Source organism: Lupinus angustifolius, chromosome LG08 (assembly GCF_001865875.1).
Source record: "Lupinus angustifolius cultivar Tanjil chromosome LG08, LupAngTanjil_v1.0, whole genome shotgun sequence".
NCBI lineage: Eukaryota > Viridiplantae > Streptophyta > Magnoliopsida > Fabales > Fabaceae > Lupinus > Lupinus angustifolius.
In genome coordinates, this window is record NC_032016.1 from 23,773,374 (window position 1) to 23,792,816 (window position 19,443).

Consider the following 19,443-nt stretch of genomic DNA (forward strand, 5'->3'; position numbering starts at 1 on the left):
ATTAATTTATAAATAACATATATTATTTTCTTGTAAATATTAGGATCGATAGAATGATATAACGAGTAATTAAATGTGAAGAAAAGAAACATGAGCCAGGAGAATGTTTAGTCGGTGTGAGGTGGGGCCATGAGACGAATCCAGGTGTCACTTGTCGTACACGTGGCATAAGAGATGAAGCTTATATAAGAAGAATATTGTAGTTTACGAAGAAAGGGAAAAAAGAGAAGGAACAGTGCAGTGAGATATAGAGGAACAGGTACAACAACACAAAAGCACTGTCAAATCGTTAGACTTAGTGGGATATGAATGGTCCCTCACTAACTTCTCCTCCACTGTGAAGCAAAGCATCATTCACATATTCATAATCCATTTCCAACAACCTTATATATTCAAACACAATATCATAGTCACGTCATTCTCATCCAAAATATTATTTACTTTATTTATTTATTAATCCACCTCTTTGATCTATTTCTAAAACTTATCTTATTAATTAACCATACTAGCACCTTTGCTACAAAATAGAGTCTCAAATCTCAACAAGTTTTTTGGGTCAAAAATAAAAACTAGCTCCTTGCTACAGGTGGGGTACTAATGTAATTCTTGTAATTATCGTTTTGTACTTGGAAATTAAAGTAACCTTACAACTTCAGTTAAATGAATTTGTTGTCTTATAGAAAAATTTAAAACAAATGCTATAAGCACTCACTAATGTGTTCAAAATAGAATGGTACCTTTCTCTAAAAGGTGCAAAACAATTACTTAAATTGTTAAATTAATCTGAGATTTCAGAACTATTTGGGAACTGTTTTAGTTAGTCTCTAAATTAAAAAAAAACTGTAATTAAAAGTAGGTCGTTTGTAATTAAGTTTATGAATATAAGATTTTGGTGCCACATCGTTGGCAGGTTTTTGTGTATTATGACGTGGGCTGGAAAAAGGATTTATAAGGTGCTTTAGTATTTAATTTATAGACGTGGCCAAAAATATCTATTGCGTGTTCTAATTGCAAGGTTGTTCTTTGATATACAAATTTATAATTTTGCAATTACTATGAGTAGTGTGTCAACCAACATCTTTCTCGACCCACATTCTTATGTTTTGATATCATATATACATATAGTTCTTATAAAAAATTTCAACTATATCTGTAAAATTCTCAAAGTTTCTATAGGGAGATGTATGTTACTTTCTTTCAAAGTATTCAACTTTGCCGCAATATTTTTTTTCCATTATGCATAGTGGAATTTTAAGCAGTTATTGACTCAATAGAATTATGAGATTAAGGAAATGTACCAAATCCAATTAAATTTCATTCTTTTTTAAGTTCTATGCAACATATATATTTCAAAGTTATTAGCAATTTGTATTTTGCAAAGGCAAGTATATAGTAAAGGGCAATATTGAATTATAGAAATTACACATGTTCAATCATATATTTGTCTTTTAATCATATTTTGACAAATCTTAAATGTTTGAAAAATCTTATACACTAATTAAACAGCGGATCTTTTCAATTAATATTTAAAGACATTTTCCCCCAATAAATGGTAGAAATATTTGCATGGAAGAATGTTGGGTTATATATTTAAAATTCACCATTTCTATATTATACAATTTTTAACATTCTTAAACATTAAATTTAATGTTTACAACCAAATTGAGAGATTAGTGCAAAGTCTAACTAAATCTATAGGATGACCAAAATATTAAATGTTCGATTAATGGAAACAACACTTATTGGGAGAGTCTGTCACGCATACTGAAATGAATTACTTCCTTAATAATTATATGGGGCAAGAGAATACTGCGAAAAAATATAAAGCAAACTATTATATTCAAGTGTGAAATTGAAAATAACAATGTTATTTTAAAAATTAAATTAGGACAACTTATTTTAATAACACTGCTATAAAAGTTTGTTGTATATATATAAATAAATATAAATTTGAAAACTAAGATAAAAAATTAATTTCATTTTTATTAAAAGAATTTCCTAAATTTAATTTGTTGAAATAAAACTATTCAATGATAGAGGGTGGTTGGTGAGGAGATGATTTAATAAGTGAGGTGGACAAAACAAAATGATGGAGGTCACGCGATGCACGAAGGAAGAGTGACACGTCATGGTTCAGTGTAGAGTTTTGTAACGGATTGGGTTTTGTCGGATCCAAATTTGTGAAGTGGAAAATGATATGATGATGAAGGTAAATGAATGAATGAATGAATCCTTATCATATGATGGTGCTATGTCACAGAACTTACGTTATTCATTGCTAACTTCCATATTTACAAACAAATCTACTGGTCTGGTTTTGCTAACGTAACCCAACGTCATAAACGGCACATCCTAGCTCAAGTTTCATTCATGTGGTTTGAAGATTGATCCAATGCAGTTTTACTTTAAAAATTTCACTGACTTGAAGCATCATATAATTCGCTGTCTAGTCCTTAGTCATAATGGGCCTTCTAATTACCGAATTCACCGTCCAACTTGTTGGGACGGTTGGACCCATGTCACTTTTTTTTTACTTCATATTGTTGTTCATTTTTAAAAAAATTTATATATATTCAATACTATGTGAAAAGTGATATATATATATGTCCCAAAGCCACACATATATTTTACGGTATGGATTCTCTCAAGAGTCTAATATTAAAATATAAGTAAAAATGAGTTTTATAATTTAAAAAAATGCATTTAAAAATAATTTAAAATTTATATCATTAGATTTTTTTTGAAAGGCATGTATCATCGTCTTAATCCTTGAGAGGATTTAGACATACTCTTTGAAATGAATGTCAAACATTTATGCATGTGTATAGGGTATTACATGATTTTCTAAGGGAATTTTTTACTACACGTGTTTGAAATGTAAAAAAATTCTATAATCAAAATCTATTGGGACAAGAGGATATCAAATGAAGTGAATAATTCTCTTAATTTAAAATTGTTAGGAAAAGTATATTAAGTGAGGAAAATGAAAGACTGTTGTTTAGAAAATAGTAGGATTTGAAGAAGTAGTATGAACTATGAAGTGAGAAATAGGAACGGGAAGAAGAATAAGGGATAAGGCACTGTGGGAAATATGTAAAACAAATGAGGTTAAAATTTTAAACTTTTGGTAGAAAAATAAGTATTTATGGTAAACTGAAATAGAGAGGGTCAAGAAAGAAACCAAAAGGACTAATCTTTATGATTCAGGTTTGGTTTCCCAATCCATATAATCATGATTAAATGCTGCAAATCCAACAATTACATCACATGCACCAATAGATTGGAATGTATTGATCTTTCTAATAAATTATAGGTGAAGGATCTCTAAATAATGGAAAATTTTATACCTGTCGGTCGAAGTTGTAGTTTAGCGTTTTGTTTCTAATTGGCTTGGTTTATTTGCGCCGTAGTTCAACTATTGTGAGCTAAGCATGCGTTTGTCGTCCATTTGGTAATACTTTACAAGAGAATTTTGAAAAGGTTTAAGGAGTGTCTAGTGAAATGCGTACACAAAGCATACGCATCGTTATCAAATCGTTTTCAAAATCTCGATTCAGATTTTTCTGATGCTCCACTTTGTTTGTTATATGATTTCCTAAATACAAATTATGTCCTATGTTATATGATGTTCTAATTAATGTGAACACATAGGCTGCTGCTCATGTATTTTTGGATTGTGAGGCCAAGTCATGTTTTTCTAGAGTATATTATACTAACAACTACAAAATTATGTATTATAAGCCATCATATTAAAGTAGAGATGGTGATGGTAATGGTTATGGTGGTGATCGTTCAAGATGATGTTGTGGTAGTAGAAATGACAACTATAACGATAATGGTTAAGGTAATATTGGTGTTAACATTGATGATCATTATGATGGTGGTGAAGATAGAGGAGGACATGGTTAGAGGTACGCAGGTTCCAACTCTACTCACTCACCTAGTATGGTCTGATCATGATCGATTCTGAATAGGGTTGGGTCTCATCGAGTTTAGGGTCGAGTTTGAGTTCAAAAATTATATCTAGTCAATATTTGGGGCTTGGTAGGGACTGCATGACCGAGTCTGACTCGTCCCATGACCAGTCACTCGTCATGTTTGTAAATGTTTCTATTTAATCATGTACACAGTAATGACACTTATTTGGTCGAAAGTACCATTAATTCTCTAATTTTTTATAATAATATTATTCTATATATAAAATTACATATTTACAGTAATAAAAAATATTCAGAAGACTTTATCTAAAATGAGTATGCATTATACTTAATGGGGTCTAGTGTTGGGTTCAAGTTTAAAGGCTGACTCAATCGATATTTAAGGTTGAGTTAGCTTCGAATTTAGGGTTGGATTCAAAAAATGATCCGACCAACATTTAGGGTCAGATAAGGGACAAACCTTTACCCATCCCATTCTCACCCCTAATCATGGTAGTGCTCGAAGTGGTAAAGGTAGAGGAGGTCATGGTTTTGTAGTGACAATGGAGGTGACAATTGGAACGATGGTTAAGGTGGTTGGGATGAGAATTAATTTGACCACGATGATAATGACAACAAGGCTGGTCATGTTGGTTATTGTGAGTGATGGTGACCAAGGTGATGATTATTATAGGGTTACAGTTTTGGTGGTAATCAATGTGTTCGATGATTATTGCTAAAAGTCGTCACAACCGTAAAGTTCTAAATGAAGTCTCTCGCTCTTCAATCTCGATTGCTCTCCCTAACTCACTGATTATTTAAAAAAGTAAAAGTAAAAGTAATAAAATAAATAATGAATAATATACTTATTGTTGTATAAATATTTTTACTACCATTGTATAGAGTATAAAAATAATGGTTTGTAAGAATGAACGTGAAATGGTTTTGAAAATGGATAAAGTGGTAAAACACCATTTTATATTCTTGACTCAAATTTTTTATAAAAATACCTTTAAGAAATTAAACCTAAAAACTAACCACCACTCTAAACTGGGCCTAATAAAATGCTAGCCCTGTTTGCTTACCCATGCCCCTGTTGAAGAATAATGGGCTCACTCACACTCACAACCTAAGATGGTCATGATCAATAAACAAGGCATGATATTAATATTCTCCTTCTAAGTTTTCTTTTGTCTTTATTTTTAATTTTTTACAAACATGATCACACTTTCCTTTTAAAAATAATTGTGGAATCAATATTACTAATCATATCACCTCATTTTATAGGTAAATAACTATTTCCTTTTGTAGTATATGATTATTCTCCTAATAAGGGTTGTTCATCGAAAATAAATCCTTAACCTTTTGATTTTTCTATAGATCCAGTGAGACCTTACATCACTATATTAACGTTTTGTTGGTAAATCTTCAATATTCCAACATTCACATCCGATTAATTTAATAAAATTTCCAAATTACTTTATGAGAAAATAATATGTATACTATAGGAGATTTTTACTATATTAGAATATCATCATTTATTAATCTATTAACAAACATTAATTTATAAATAATATAGTAATATCAATAGCAAAAACTTATGTACCAAAAAAACTTAAATGTACCAACAAAAATAGCAAAAACTTACCCAAACATACAAAGCCACAAGAGAAGGTGGGGATGACTGATGAGGTAGTTGTAATTTTTAAAGAGCAAGATCAATAGGATTCCTTTTCAGTATTGAACTGCCCGATATAAGAATATAAGAAGATAGTAAAAAATAAATTAAAATTTGAACATTAAAAATTTATTTTTGGACTATGTACTGGTCTCTTTTGTAAGAGAGAAGTAGACTCACCAGCAAGTGGGTTTTAAAAAAAAAAAAGCGAACTGGTTTAACAAACTAAACAGATTCATTCTGCGTACCCATTGAACAAAACCAAACAGTGAGTGACTCACCGAAGCTGCTAAACATTTTTTCATGACTCCGATGGCGGCGTCACGAATAGTAATAGCCCATCCCTACCGTCATTCCATTCCTTCAGAAACCGTTCCATCACCCTTTCTCAGCCTCAACCTCAATCTTAAATCTCACCCAAAACGGTACCGTTACATTGGCATTCACGCTTCTATTCGGTCACATAAGGAGAACGATCTCAACGATAAAACAAACCCTCTCGAAATTCCAAATACACCCTCCGATCACTCCTCTTCAAGCCACGTCATCTCCAAAGATCTCCTCTCTCTTCCTCGTACCAATTTCACCATTTCCATTTTTTCTATCTCTTTCTTTTTTTTATAAATATTTTTTATTAATTTTTGCGATTTGTTTTCATTTTAGGGCCATTGTCATCGTCGCTATTCTCTGATACAGTTTCTGATGGTTCACGCCTTCGTGTTGCATATCAGGTACACTTTTCCATTTCATTTTCATTTTCATTTGCATTTGCATGCATATACCATTTTCTATTTTTCTCTTTGTTTTTTTTAAATAAAATTAATATTTATATTTCAGGGAGTTCCTGGTGCTTATAGTGAATCAGCTGCACTGAAAGCTTATCCAAATTGTGAAGCTGTGCCTTGTGATCAATTTGATACCGCTTTTGAAGTAACATTCTGTTAACCCTATGCCGTTACTGATTTGTTATTTTTTTTCCGATTTTATTTATTCACTGCCATTGTTATTGTTGTTTGGTGATTGTTAATTTTTGTATACTTCAGTATGTAATTATTGTTATTGTTTCTTTGGTTCTAAAATTATATTTATGCTACTTTCTAGTTTCATTGTGAATATTCGTATTAGAATGTTGATTAATTTTGTTGTATTGACTTGTTTTTTGATGTATTTAAATACAAGGTCCTCAAACACCTATGGTGTTGGTAAATTAAACCATATAGTTTTGCATATAGCTCTAACCACTTAAAGTCAATATCAAAATCACTTGTTTTAGTTCTTATTGATTATTGTTTGCTTATCATGGTTAGCTTTTTTAACTAGACTACGGTTTTCCTAGAGGGACGATTTTGGTTGTTGCTGATGTCTTTATTTCTCCTGTTCTCGGTTTCCCCTTGCCAGGCTGTTGAAAAGTGGCTTGTTGACAGAGCAGTTTTACCAATTGAGAATTCTTTAGGAGGGAGCATCCACAGAAATTACGACCTTTTACTCCGGCACAATTTGCAAATAGTAGGAGAATTAAAATTTGCAGTCCACCATTGTCTGATGGCTAATGATGGTGTTAAACTTGAGGATTTGAACCGAGTTCTTAGTCATCCACAGGTGTGAATCTAACATTTCATATCCTACATGTTTCCCCCAATTACAAACTCATCCAAGACTGGTCATGTTTTAGGCTCTTGCACAATGTGAGAACACGCTGACAAAGTTGGGATTGGTTAGAGAAGCAGTTGACGATACAGCTGGTGCTGCAAAGGTATGCTTTTGCAGAGTTGGGGAAAGGATCGAAATTCATTCTTTTCTGCTACTATTTACTTGTTTATCAATATGACTTATTCTAACATAATTAAAAATTATAGCACATTGCCTCTCACAAAATACGAGATGCTGGAGCAGTTGCTAGTTCGGCCGCTGCAAAGATCTATGGCTTGAATATACTTGCTGAAGACATTCAGGTCTGAGTCCATGGCTATCAGTGTTTTAACTTACATGGTTGATAATGCATGTTCATGGTAGATTTGATCATTAATGGGTTTGCATTGGCAGGATGATAGTGATAATATCACCCGATTTCTAATTTTAGCGCGCGAACCTATAATTCCAGGCACAGACAGGCCTTTTAAGGTACCCTCAAATAGAATAAACTGAAATTACTGCATTGAAAACATCATGCCTCCCCAATCCCCACTCGCTAATGGCTTTATGCTTATGTACTTATCAATATTAATATTGTCGTTGATTGTGGTATTTAATTCTCAGACAAGCATAGTTTTTTCTTTGGAAGAAGGTCCTGGGGTACTTTTCATGGCCCTTGCTGTTTTTGCTCTCCGTCAAATTAACTTAACCAAGGTTTGTTGTGTTCTTATAATCAGTTGTTATTTCTTTTGTGGAATTCAAATTTGCAAGTATGTTTTTTAGATTTTCCTAATTGTAAAATTTGTTTTTTCCCCCAACAGATTGAAAGTCGCCCTTTGCGGAAGCAACCTTTACGAGTGTCTGACGATAACAACAATGTCAAGTATAATTACTGAAGGCCATATCTGCAATTTGTTTTCTGAACTATAATGCATGCTTCTTTGAGTTAAATCAGTTCAAATCACCACTAGTATTGTATATAGGTTAAGTTTATATTGGTAGTGATTGCTGTTATGTCTTCTCCAGGTACTTTGATTATTTTTTTTATGTTGATTTCGAAGCTTCAATGGCTGATCAGAGTGCACAAAATGCCCTAAGACATCTAAAGGTATGCGATAATTTAATCCTATGTAGCATCTTCAAAAGTTTTTTTTAAGGAGCCTTCAAAAGGATTATCTGAATAAATGCTCTAAAACCAATGCACTTTATAGGAGTTCGCTACATTTTTGCGGGTGCTTGGGAGTTACCCTTTGGACACTAGCTCATAGTAAATAATTGCTAAAAAAGGTGAGCACCATTTATTTGAATAATTTTCTCTGACATTAGTGTGGCAAGTTTACTTTATATGTGATTGACTTCTGCTTACCTAAATTTGATCAAGGCAGCTTATATTTCCCTGTTTCTAAATTGTTGTGCATAACTTTTATCAACTCTCACTTGTTACCTTTCTTGTTTGAGTTTAAAAGCAAATCCACAATACATGGTGACTGTATTCTAGGTTTTTTTGGTGATTTTTCTTAATAATCATAGGTATCTCTATTCCTTGTCCCAGGAATCCCTATTGTTTCACCACCCATGTCCCATTAATTTCTGATCTTTAGGTAGGAAAGTACACTGCAACCCCGAAGAGAAGGAAAAAATAGAAATCCAATAAAATAACATGGCTGTGATTCCCTGCAAGATGTTTTGTATGTAATTGCCAGTTTGCCACAATTGTTGAAGTGACATGATATTGCTATTGGACTAACTACTACAGTGGGAAATATTGTTGCTGTGCTTCTTAACGTAAAACGTGTTTAAATAGGTTAGCTTAGATCTGTGATTCTGATGAGTAATGTCTTTTGTGTCACTTATGATAGGCTTTCTATTTTGAAGCTTGCCTTTCTGATGCTTTTGTTCTATGTTGTTGATGCAGGAATCATGGATGTAATTACTGTTCTTTTGCATCGTAGTTCCTCATCTACTGTCAAATCATGTTATTGGATAGTACAAAGTTTACACTTCTTTGATTCACAGATAAATAGCAAATCCTATGAGATGTACATGCCTTAATTTATGTTCTTACAGCTGGTATTTACCAGAATGGATTCACAGATGGGTTGAAATGTTGTCCTTTTTATGAATTCTTTGATTTTCAAAATGGCGATATAAGTGATGCATCTGTAGGAACTTGGTATTCAGATAACGAAACGGTTAAATAAAAGGAACCTATGTTGCATTTACCATTGGCTATTATTTCTAAATTGATCCTGATGGACTATTGGAGTTTTTGGGTTATCTTGATGAACTGTTTTAATTGATGCACATCTATGTGCATTAGTCTAGCATAACTGATGGTGAACGTGATGTTACAACCAGCAACATTATACTTTGGATATTTGAATGAGAAACATTATTACGCGACTAAGGAACACACGTATCGTCTGCATTTGGCTATATCTCATGTGATGGTCCTTGTGGATTAATATCATATTCTTTTTGGGTTAGATATCTAGATGGACAGTCAAATGTCAACAACACCAATCAGCATAGCAACAGAGCGATATGGTAAAAAGCTGTGATACTAATTGATAGGAACATAGATGACTTAAACCATAAAAAGTAGTCACTCTGGCCAAAGAGTCAAGGCCACACCCCCACCACACACCACACAACTTATGAAATGGTACTCGTCCCATACTTGTGATTGGATCCATCCTAAAATAATATCATAAAAAACATGCACTAAATTTCATCTATAAGCATTTTGAAGTCAAATTGATAGCTTGTGAAAGAAAAAACTGGGAAAGTAAACAAGCATATCCAAGACAGCAGATAAAACAAGTGTTTGTTCTCCAAGACAGCAGATAAGACAACTCAGTACCTGCAAAACTGACTCTTCAATACACTATAGGGGGCGATTAAAAAAAGAAAGCCTTTAACTATGTGGAATGCACAATGGCATTGCTAATGTATACATGTTTTCCAGATGCAACTCCATATTTACTGTTTAATGACAGTAAATAAGCTGAAAATGAAATCTGCTTCAGTAATAACAGGGCAGCAAAGGTTGGAAAACACATTACACCAATTAAGATGTCTTTTACTGAGTTACAGAAAGAACAAAGTTCTTATTCTGGAGCATGCTGCTATGCCTGTCTCGCCATTAGATCTCTGATCAAGGCCAGGATCTCTATTCGCATCCCGGCAACAGCAGATGGAGTAACTTTTTCCTTGACATCGGAGAACCACAGATCATTTGTGTTATTGTTTATACAATTTAAAAGCCAGTCGCATATCACTCTTGCTATGGCTGAGACATATAAGCCACAATCATGACCATTCACTTGCTTGGGTGAATCAGGACATTCTAGAAATCTGGTCTTAGATGCTGATCCAGAAAATCCCATGTACCCAACAACAGCTTTATAGAGTTGCTTAGCAGGTTCTGTATTTACTCTTCCGAAGCTATCATGGTGAACAAATACATTAGCTTGTCTATAATATGCAAGTAAGCTCCAATGTGATCCACCTTCAGCTAAGTCAACATCGTCATTGTCATTGATGGGAAATATAACCAGCTTCTTATCAGACAAATGAAGAGGCTCTATGAAGTCTTTGAGAGTCTCAACGACGGGACATTTCATTATCCAAAATGCAATGGATGGTGGAATCAGAAAGATATCTTGAGAAGAATGAGATGAAGAAAGATAACTGAAATAAAACTCAATAATTCGATCGTTCAGATAATATGGACCGCTAAGAATGTCTATATCTGATTGTCTGAGCACAACATCATCATAGCTGAGAATCTTCTCATCAGCTTGTGATTTCTTCATCCTGTATATTGGCTAGACGGATGAAAACAAATTTGGATGTTGTAGAGAAATTATGCAGAAGATGAATTTTAATAGTACATCGTGTCTGGACTTTTTATTGACGATGATTTTGTGTATATAAACAAATTATAAGATATAACTAAACTAAGAATTAAATTTAATTGTAAAGCAAACTAGACGAATCACAAGGTAAACCTGGTGTAACAGATATGTCACAGATGACCACTTATTACAAAAACAACCGAGTCTTTATCCACTAGATGATATCGGCAGATGACTGCTTACTACAATATAAAAAAAATAAAAATATATACTTAATCAATATTGTGTTATTCCTTTCTCTACTTTAGGTAGCACTGACATATAATACATTCTCTAGTGTTTACTTTTAAACAACAACGTTTTCTTTAGGATCAGCTTGCGATTTGAGTTTTGGAAGGGAATGATTAAGAGCCATGAAATATAATTGTGTGGTGACAACATCTTCATTTTACATTCATTATCCTTCAAAACCCAACTCGCAAACGAACCGTCACATATTCAGGAAACGTGATCAAAATAACAGATTTTCATGGGTATTTACTTTCTAGTGCATAACAGGATGAATTTAGCGTAGATAGCCTAGATGTCAAGTTCTTCAGTTCAAAGTTAGGAGATACTCACTTAAGACATCTGTGAATGAATTCATCACATAAACCATAAAATAATCTGTGCTGCATAATTATTATACTTTCAATTCTATAAAAAAAAAATTGGATGCTTTTAATCAAGTACTATGGCATGGGATGAGTGAGGAATGGTTCCACTTTTTTTCAGTTCTTATCATCATTCATCACAACCTCATTTCTGGCTTCTTATAAAGTATGTAATTTTAATTTTCATTTACCCTTGGATTTCAGTGAACGAGGGAAATCTTAAAACATGAAATTAAAATGGAAAAGAAATAGAGAATGGATATGATAAGGGAGAAAGACTCACAGAATAGTGAAGCGGGGATAGAAAGGTTGGAGATGAAGAATGAAAAACCCTTCAGTTGGGAAGAGGGACAGAACTTCTCGGTCCTTTTGGTAACGGATTTTGTGCTGAAGATGTATAAGATTGTCGTGTCATGGGAAGAAAAAGTTATGATTTAATGTAATTATTACATAAATCGTGTGTCACATACATCATTTTTATAATGAGTTTATCTTTGTAATATAAACTTGCTAATAATTTTGTAAAACACATGGCAAATAATTTTGTAAGATACATCTTACATAAAACATAAAAAAATGAATGTAATTTGATTGAATTTAATATATTTATTTAGGGTGAACATTTGTTGTCTCGTAAAACTGTAACATTCAATGTGCCATTATTTATGATTGGTCAAAAAAATACTTAATCATTATTTTTTAACTTAAATGTATTTTTTACAACAATTCACAAAAAGTGTCACATGGAATGACACACTTTGTGGTACAGTGTTCTCATTTCTTTATTCTAGAATTTCAATAGGTTAGTGGGTCATTGAAATTCAACCATGCATAATGGAAAAAATAATATTGCAACCTAAGTTGAAAACTTTGAGAAATTTATAGGCGCAAGTTAGAAAATTTATAAACACAAATTGAGAAATTTATAAAAACTTTGTATATATACTTGATTTCAGAAAAAATAAGAATCGAAATCGACATGTGCCGATGAACACTTACAATTAAAAAAAAAAAATTCCAAATTAAATATCGTACTTGATCCAAATTCATAAGGAAAGAGGTAACCGGGCCCAATTAATAGCCGAAGTTGGGGTAGCCCAATCACAGTCATTAATTCATTCATTCAATCATTCCGTACGGTCGATGATTTCTCTTCCCGCTCGCCATTTGTTTCAATTCAATTCAAACGTAGATCAGACACAGTAACCTAACAACGCCAATTCCGAATTCTATAATTCTACCACACTCTCGTTATAAGAGACATTCATTTATTCATTTATGTTATGGATTCCATTTCCAAACTTCAACCATTAGATTTCACAGACGAAGACGATTCTCTGTTAATTAACAAAAGAGATGAAGATTGTAGCACCGTTTTCTCATGCTCTCCTCTCATTTCTATCAATTCTAAATCTCGTACTGGTTAGTTACTTAGGGTTTTTTAATTTCTCAATTATTTTATTTCTCATTACTGTACTCGTTAATAATATGTGAAATTGCAGAGGCTAGATCTTGTGATGTGGATTCGCAGAATCTGAGTTTCACTCCCGCCAAAGATCACGGTGATGTGAACAAAGATAACGTGAATTGGAGTGCACCGAAGCTTAATGTGGAGCCTCAGAATATGAAGAAAAGGAAGAACAAAGGTGGCGGTTACAATTTGCGCAAGAGCTTAGCATGGGATCGAGCTTTCTTTACCGAACAAGGTATTTTCATTCTCTTTTTTGTTTTTTATTTCTGATAATTCTGTAATTTTCTTTGTAATGAATCAATTGTGAAAACTGGATTATGATAGTTAGTGATGAACCCTAACTCTTTCAGGTGTTTTGAATCCTTTGGAACTTTCTATGATAAGTGGAACTTCCACTCCTATAAAAAATAACACTGTCTCGAATTTGAACATTATCCACGAACACGAAGAAGAAGAAAGGGAGCCTACTAGCGCTTCATTAGCGATACGGGAAATTGAAGAAAATTTGTTTAAGCAATCATCATATAGCAGTTCCCAAAAAAATAGAAGCACTCGTGCTGTTGGCTTATCTCCAAAGCCTGCTCCACCTTCTGTGGTTAGTTTGTGGTGCATCAAAATTACGCTCTTTTTAGTTTCTAAGGTTTATGTTTTTTTGAACTTTGTTGTATTTGACATTACTTTTGTGGACATGCTTGTTAGGCAAAGCGGAAGGTGATTGCAGTTAATGATGTGGCTGGAAGCAGCTCTAAACGCAATGCCTGTCCACGACCGGTAGCTTCGTCCTCATATCCTTTTTTATTGCTTCGTTTAGAATAGTTATTAATTGGGGTGTCTTCCTTTTATTGCCTCTGTCTTTTTAAATTGAGTTATTTGTATTTCTATATGTGTTGATCGAATTATGGGTGGAATTACCTTAACTCCTTTGAAAACTCAAAAGACCCGACACAGCAAAAACACCAAGTAAAGAATCAAAATTCAGTAGGATTCCAGCTCCAAAATCCAATGTTTCAGTGATTACAAAAACTGCTAGGAGTGGAATGTTGAGCGCTGGCTCCTCAAAGACAAATCAGAATGCTCATACTGGTAAGTTCTGTATTTCCATTATTATTTACTAGTCCAAGAAATGATGACAACCTTAGAAATGAGACACATTAAGATTAAAAAACTAGTGTGCTTCAAGTGTCATTATTATATAATGTGAAATTGAATCATCTAACATATTTAGCTTTTGGTGAGCTTTGTAATCTCAATGAACCTCACAAGTGAATGTTTCTCTTCAGTTACCAAACATCAATTTCAAAACTTAAGACAAGATGGATTTATTAGTTTTGTCCGGTCAATTTTGTGTCTCTTATACAGCAACAAATGTTCAGAAGTATGCTGGAGTAAAAGGCCTGTCAAAAAATCCTAGAACTGTACCAAGTAACCCTAAAGTTGATCCAGCTTACAAACCTTCAGTTACTAGAGCTACCAAGCAGGCTGGAAAATATTTGGTAGGTAACCTTCAAGAGGCTTTAGTTTTTGAACAATTGTTAGAATCCACAAACTGTTCAACTCTTTTTAATTAACTAGCAGAAATATGATTCTAATCTCGAAACATTTTTAATCTACCCAGGATAACTCAGTCCCCGTAACACATCCACCATCCAGACCACATCAACGAGGAACTGGAGCAAATAAGATTTCAGAAGCTTGTCTCCCAGAAGGTATTTCTGACACTAGTGAGAAAAGGCAACAGACACATATTCAAGCAACAAAACCATCCGGACTGAGAATGCCATCTCCTTCATTGGCATTCTTTTCTCAGGTATGGTTTCTCTATTTGGTTCCATATTTCATTTCTTATTTAGGTGTATTCATCAGCAAAATAATTCTCATATGTATGATCTCATGTTTATGCCTGTCATTGCTTCACAGACCAAAGTTTCCAGTTCACAAAGCCAATTAAAACAAAGCTCTAAACCTTGCAAACCTGCTGAGTATAACATTCCTAAATTAAGGAAGTTGGAAGCAAATTCCATTGATGATGCAAGACTCCCACACGCACCTAGGAAAAGGTCTGAAATTGTTGGGGTCACAGCAAAGCATCACAATGAGAAATTAAGTCTATCAGACGCGAAGTCAGAACCAACCATGCAAGAAGATAAGAAGCAGATGGCTGGTATAGAAGTCAGATGTGATTCTTTGGATTGTGAAAAAACAAGTGACCTAAACATGGTAAATAATAAGCAGATGAGTGGTGTAAAAGTGGAATGTGACTCTTTGTGTTTTGAAAAAATAAGTAAGAAAGAAATGGCTGAAAACATTTTTGTGAATGACAACATAAAATATAAGGAACATGCTAAACTACATATAAGTGACAGTGTTTCTAATATGGGGGATGTGCGATTTCGTACTCATGAAAAGATGCTTCTTTCAAAAAGTCATACCCATGAGCAGTTGGAGAAAGAGGCTGACCATTCTTCAGAAGACAAATCATATGATGTTTTGTCAAACGGGGATCAGTCCGTGTTTCAGGAACCACCATCTATGCACCATCATAGCATGCCGAGAAAATCAGTAGGGACATATGATATTTCAAATATCATGCCCAGTGCTGTTGAACAGGCTGAAGATGAGCAAAGCAAGCTGCTCACTTGTGATATTCTGACTTGTAATAAAAGTTTGGTGCTACAGGAAAAGCATGACCCTTCTTCTAAGTACAGCAGACATTCTGGAGAGTTCATGGAGTACAATTGTGTGAAGACTTCCCTTTTAAATTCTAGTTTTAGCATTTCTAGTGAAACTGTGTTGGGAGAACCTCTACAAGCGATTCCCATCAAGAATACTGAATGTGTAAATGATGGTGTTGATGATTTCCAGAAACGTGGAGATGGAATAGTGCATCTATTGGATGGAAATCTTGCAGTCCATTGCAATAACACCACCGATAGTATTTTAGACGCAGTTAATCAGCAGTTACCAGGAGAACAACTCGAGACTCCAATTCCTAGTATTGCAGGAGAAGCTAGTTCAAAAGATGAAAATAAATCTCATGTAAATAGCTGCCAACTAGTTCAAGTGGCAAACTTATCTTCCAAAGGTTCACCTGAAAAGTCTATACCAGAAATTAGTGATGCTTGTGAAAATGAACCAATATTAGCTGACACCGAAGATTGCCAGCACCCAGTGGTTGGTGAATCAGGTTCCATTCAGAGAAGACCTGTGGATGATGAATATGATCAGATTATTGACATAAAATTATTTCATGATAAAGGTCAAGCCTTTGAATTGGATAGGATGTCTGAAGAATTCATACCTGTTTCTGCAACTGCTTGCAGCACCAAGGTAAAGAATGTTTCTCCACAAAGCAGACCTTTTTATAAATATAATATTGAAAAACTCCACAGTAAATCAGAACTATGTCCAACGGTGAATGCTGAATGTGACTCCACCAGAAATGATATGTCAATTCATAACAGCTGTACAATTTCCGAATTGCAGCTTAGAAAGGACGGTTCTTCTAGGGATACATCAATGCAGTGTGATATTCAACACGATGTCCCTGGAAACTTAGAGCAACAAGCTAGTAATCTTGCTTATAATGGAATTATTGAAATGCTTTGCGAAGATGATAGTTTGGTGCCAAATCATGGCCACTCGCTTGATGAGAGTGAACTTTCTGAAGTGTCTGCAGATTTTATTTTAGGCACCAAAGATTCTATTGGTAGTGGAGCTGAGTATCCCTCTGGCCTTTCACAACATACACTACTAGCTCAATCTGTCAGGGAATTTGATCACTCCAACATAGAAATTAAGGAATCACAGATGGAAGATGCACAAGCGTCAACCTTTAACAAAGATTCAGTGGTATACTTCTGCAATGATGAAGAGTATCCTTCAGTTCACAATGATCAGTTTCCATGGCCAGGTGATAATAACATAAATGAAGAACCTCATCTTTCTGAGCTTCACTTGGATGGTTACTTGCTGTCCACAAATACTGCTTGTTCTGAAGAAATCAAGAAAGAAAATTTATTTGAGGGTGAATTAGAAGGAGGCAATATCTATTCAGGCGAGCATGATGCTTCTAATCATATTATTCAGGCCATGCATGAAAACAAAGATGCAAGTCTTGATGTGGATGAAAGAGTAGAGCAGTTGGATATGGGTGATGCTAAAAATGATTCCACTGACATATTGCCATTAGTTGAACTTCATCTCAATCAAAAAGTTATCTCTGCTGAATTTGATTCTTCTACAAAAGTGAGTGAAGATCCCATTACAGAAGTAGGTTATTTGAAATCTGACGAGTATTGTTCTTTAAGAGAAAATTCAAAGTCAAATGCTTCAGATAATCTAATCTTCCAAGCACGAGTCTCACTGGGCAGTGAAGTTTGTTCATCGAACAGTAAAAGTTTTCCAGAGGAAGCTGAAACTAATATTTTTGCGAAAGAAGAGTCTCCTAATACCGACATGCAGCATCAGACAGAAGGTGGCATTTGTTTTGCAGAAGACAGCGGCAAAACAATTCATCTGTGAGTATCTTACCTATTATAAAATTTGGTCATCTATGTTTTGGCAACCCTTCCATTTTTGTCTTATGCACAGTTTTGATGCCTGAGAAATTGAGTGACCTAACCTTAATTCTTTGAATGACAGCGAGAAATCTGAGACCAATAACAAGCAGGAAGTTCCTACATTGAAGCCTCCACCAAATGTTGCTCCCTTTTCTGATGAGTGGTTAGCTGCAATTGAAGCCGCTGGAGAGGTGACTCGGATTTCTTCGTTGCATCTACATAATTTTAATGACTGGTTAATAGGTTTTTTTGCATGGCCTGGTATTTCATGCCAGTTCAATTTTTCTGTTTTCAATTCTTGCACTGCCTTCTTTTGGCTTTAAACTTTGGACGTTAACTTGGTCAAATTGTGTTTATTGTATGTGGAAAATGAATCAGATTCTAGTATTCTACAGGGATCAAACCTGTGAAAATTAAGGAATGATGAAATAAAATAAATATATATGTCTCGGTATTAGTAAATAGCAGTGGAATTTTTATATTAGGCTAAGCCTCACAACATCATTTAGAGCGTTAGTTCTTTGAAAATGATGTTGGTTTTAGATGTTTGATTCATCTTACACTTCGTGTTTGCAGGAAATTTTAACCATGAAAAGCGGTGCTGTGCAAAATTCTCCCCCGGAAAAGCCTCAGCATGAACCAAATCCTTGGTCCCCGGTAGGGTCATCATCCTTCTGTATCTAAATTGTATTCAAGTTCTAAGCAATAAGCCCTTGTGTGCTTTTCCATTGGCATTTTTTATATTTTGGGTAACACAATTATAAGATTATGCTTTACCTGCTTATACTAACAAACAACACAACATACGCAAAAGATAATAAAATACATAAATAGGGAGGGGGGCTTCCCATTTCAACTTCTACAGGCCTAGTGATTGTGAGTGGTAGATCAGGTCTTTGTTGTTTTGTTTCAGACTTTGTTTCTTAGAAGGAGTTCCTAGATTCTACTATTTAAAGTGTGAATTTTTGCCACCATTTTTGTTCACGTATGGTTTCTGCGAACTTATGTAATCCATTATAACTAGGATTATGAGAAAATTATGGAACTTCATATCTTTTACAAATGCCTCCATTAGCTCTACACCGCCAGTTCTTCGGTTCATCAAAATATCCCCAATCTGGCATGATAATCATTTAATCTCTTTTTATTTTTATTTTTCTTTCTTGCTGAAAAAATCTTTTTTTTTTCCAATTTTAATTGAACATCTCAATCAGAAACTACATATTAATACTGTTATTTTCCCCAATTTTCGTGTCAACTTTTGTTGATGCTTTGTATTTTGATAAATATATTAGTGTGTATTGCTTTAATTTCTTTGTTTCATTTTGGTTTGCAGGTGAAACGTAAAAGTCAATCGATTGGACCATTTGATTGTACTAAACACACTAATTTCCCGCATTCCAGTTCATAACGACAAAATTGGAGTTTGATTTTTTGTATCTTTACTCACTAACCACTCTTTTTTGGTGTTTTGCTTGAATCCTTTAACTGATTCAGAACACGTTGTTTGGAGCATAGCCTGACGCAGCTACAATTTACCTGTTGCCACGTTAATGCCTTACTCTGAAGTTGAAGATAAATAAATAGTAAATTTATTGTTCACGAACTTTAAAAGATAATTGTGTCCTTTTCTCTCTCTTTTATATGGGTAAATCTTTTTGTACTTTTTTCAT

At 34.0% G+C, this 19,443-nt stretch overlaps 3 protein-coding genes across 8 annotated transcripts; 2 read left to right on the plus strand and 1 right to left on the minus strand.

Annotated features, from left to right (window-relative positions):
* Window positions 5,787-9,470, plus strand: LOC109355351 (arogenate dehydratase/prephenate dehydratase 2, chloroplastic-like). Of its 4 annotated transcripts, XM_019598465.1 has the most exons (13): window positions 5,787-6,169; window positions 6,259-6,326; window positions 6,433-6,525; window positions 6,994-7,194; window positions 7,268-7,348; window positions 7,452-7,547; window positions 7,639-7,716; window positions 7,852-7,941; window positions 8,049-8,110; window positions 8,254-8,335; window positions 8,439-8,514; window positions 9,143-9,157; window positions 9,223-9,470. In XM_019598465.1, the coding sequence occupies exons 1-11, from the start codon at window positions 5,899-5,901 to the stop codon at window positions 8,493-8,495; spliced, it is 1,179 nt and encodes a 392-aa protein (XP_019454010.1). In that variant the 5' UTR covers window positions 5,787-5,898; the 3' UTR covers window positions 8,496-8,514; window positions 9,143-9,157; window positions 9,223-9,470. The 4 variants fall into 4 exon arrangements, with proteins under 4 accessions (XP_019454010.1, XP_019454007.1, XP_019454009.1 ...); XM_019598462.1 differs by having other exon boundaries at window positions 9,143-9,470; XM_019598464.1 differs by lacking the exons at window positions 9,143-9,157; window positions 9,223-9,470 and adding an exon at window positions 8,758-9,040.
* On the minus strand, window positions 9,970-12,114 carry LOC109355354 (NEDD8-specific protease 1). 2 transcript variants are annotated; one of them, XM_019598472.1, is made up of 2 exons: window positions 12,024-12,110; window positions 9,970-11,329 (listed from the first exon to the last, which is right to left on the minus strand). In XM_019598472.1, exon 2 carries the CDS (start codon window positions 11,043-11,045, stop codon window positions 10,356-10,358), a length of 690 nt encoding a protein of 229 aa, XP_019454017.1. In that variant the 5' UTR covers window positions 11,046-11,329; window positions 12,024-12,110; the 3' UTR covers window positions 9,970-10,355. The 2 variants fall into 2 exon arrangements, with proteins under 2 accessions (XP_019454017.1, XP_019454016.1); XM_019598471.1 differs by having other exon boundaries at window positions 9,971-11,046; window positions 12,024-12,114.
* On the plus strand, window positions 12,950-19,413 carry LOC109355347. Of its 2 annotated transcripts, XM_019598458.1 has the most exons (12): window positions 12,950-13,162; window positions 13,243-13,446; window positions 13,562-13,806; window positions 13,911-13,996; window positions 14,140-14,294; window positions 14,571-14,704; window positions 14,827-15,018; window positions 15,129-17,025; window positions 17,143-17,728; window positions 17,853-17,961; window positions 18,347-18,427; window positions 19,107-19,413. In XM_019598458.1, exons 1-12 carry the CDS (start codon window positions 13,024-13,026, stop codon window positions 19,179-19,181), a joined length of 3,903 nt encoding a protein of 1,300 aa, XP_019454003.1. In that variant the 5' UTR covers window positions 12,950-13,023; the 3' UTR covers window positions 19,182-19,413. The 2 variants fall into 2 exon arrangements, with proteins under 2 accessions (XP_019454003.1, XP_019454002.1); XM_019598457.1 differs by having other exon boundaries at window positions 15,129-17,728.

Excerpts from the sequence above, each read along its gene's own strand:
- LOC109355351 (XM_019598462.1), top strand. The coding sequence starts at position 5,899 with ATGACTCCGATGGCGGCGTCACGAATAGTAATAGCCCATCCCTACCGT. Across the intron at positions 7,349-7,451 it reads ATACAGCTGGTGCTGCAAAG|CACATTGCCTCTCACAAAAT; the intron begins GTATGCTTTTGC and ends TAAAAATTATAG. Across the intron at positions 8,111-8,253 it reads GACGATAACAACAATGTCAA|GTACTTTGATTATTTTTTTT; the intron begins GTATAATTACTG and ends TGTCTTCTCCAG.
- LOC109355354 (XM_019598472.1), bottom strand. The coding sequence starts at position 11,045 with ATGAAGAAATCACAAGCTGATGAGAAGATTCTCAGCTATGATGATGTT.
- LOC109355347 (XM_019598457.1), top strand. The coding sequence starts at position 13,024 with ATGGATTCCATTTCCAAACTTCAACCATTAGATTTCACAGACGAAGAC. Across the intron at positions 13,997-14,139 it reads CGACCGGTAGCTTCGTCCTC|ACTCAAAAGACCCGACACAG; the intron begins ATATCCTTTTTT and ends ACTCCTTTGAAA. Across the intron at positions 15,019-15,128 it reads CATTGGCATTCTTTTCTCAG|ACCAAAGTTTCCAGTTCACA; the intron begins GTATGGTTTCTC and ends ATTGCTTCACAG.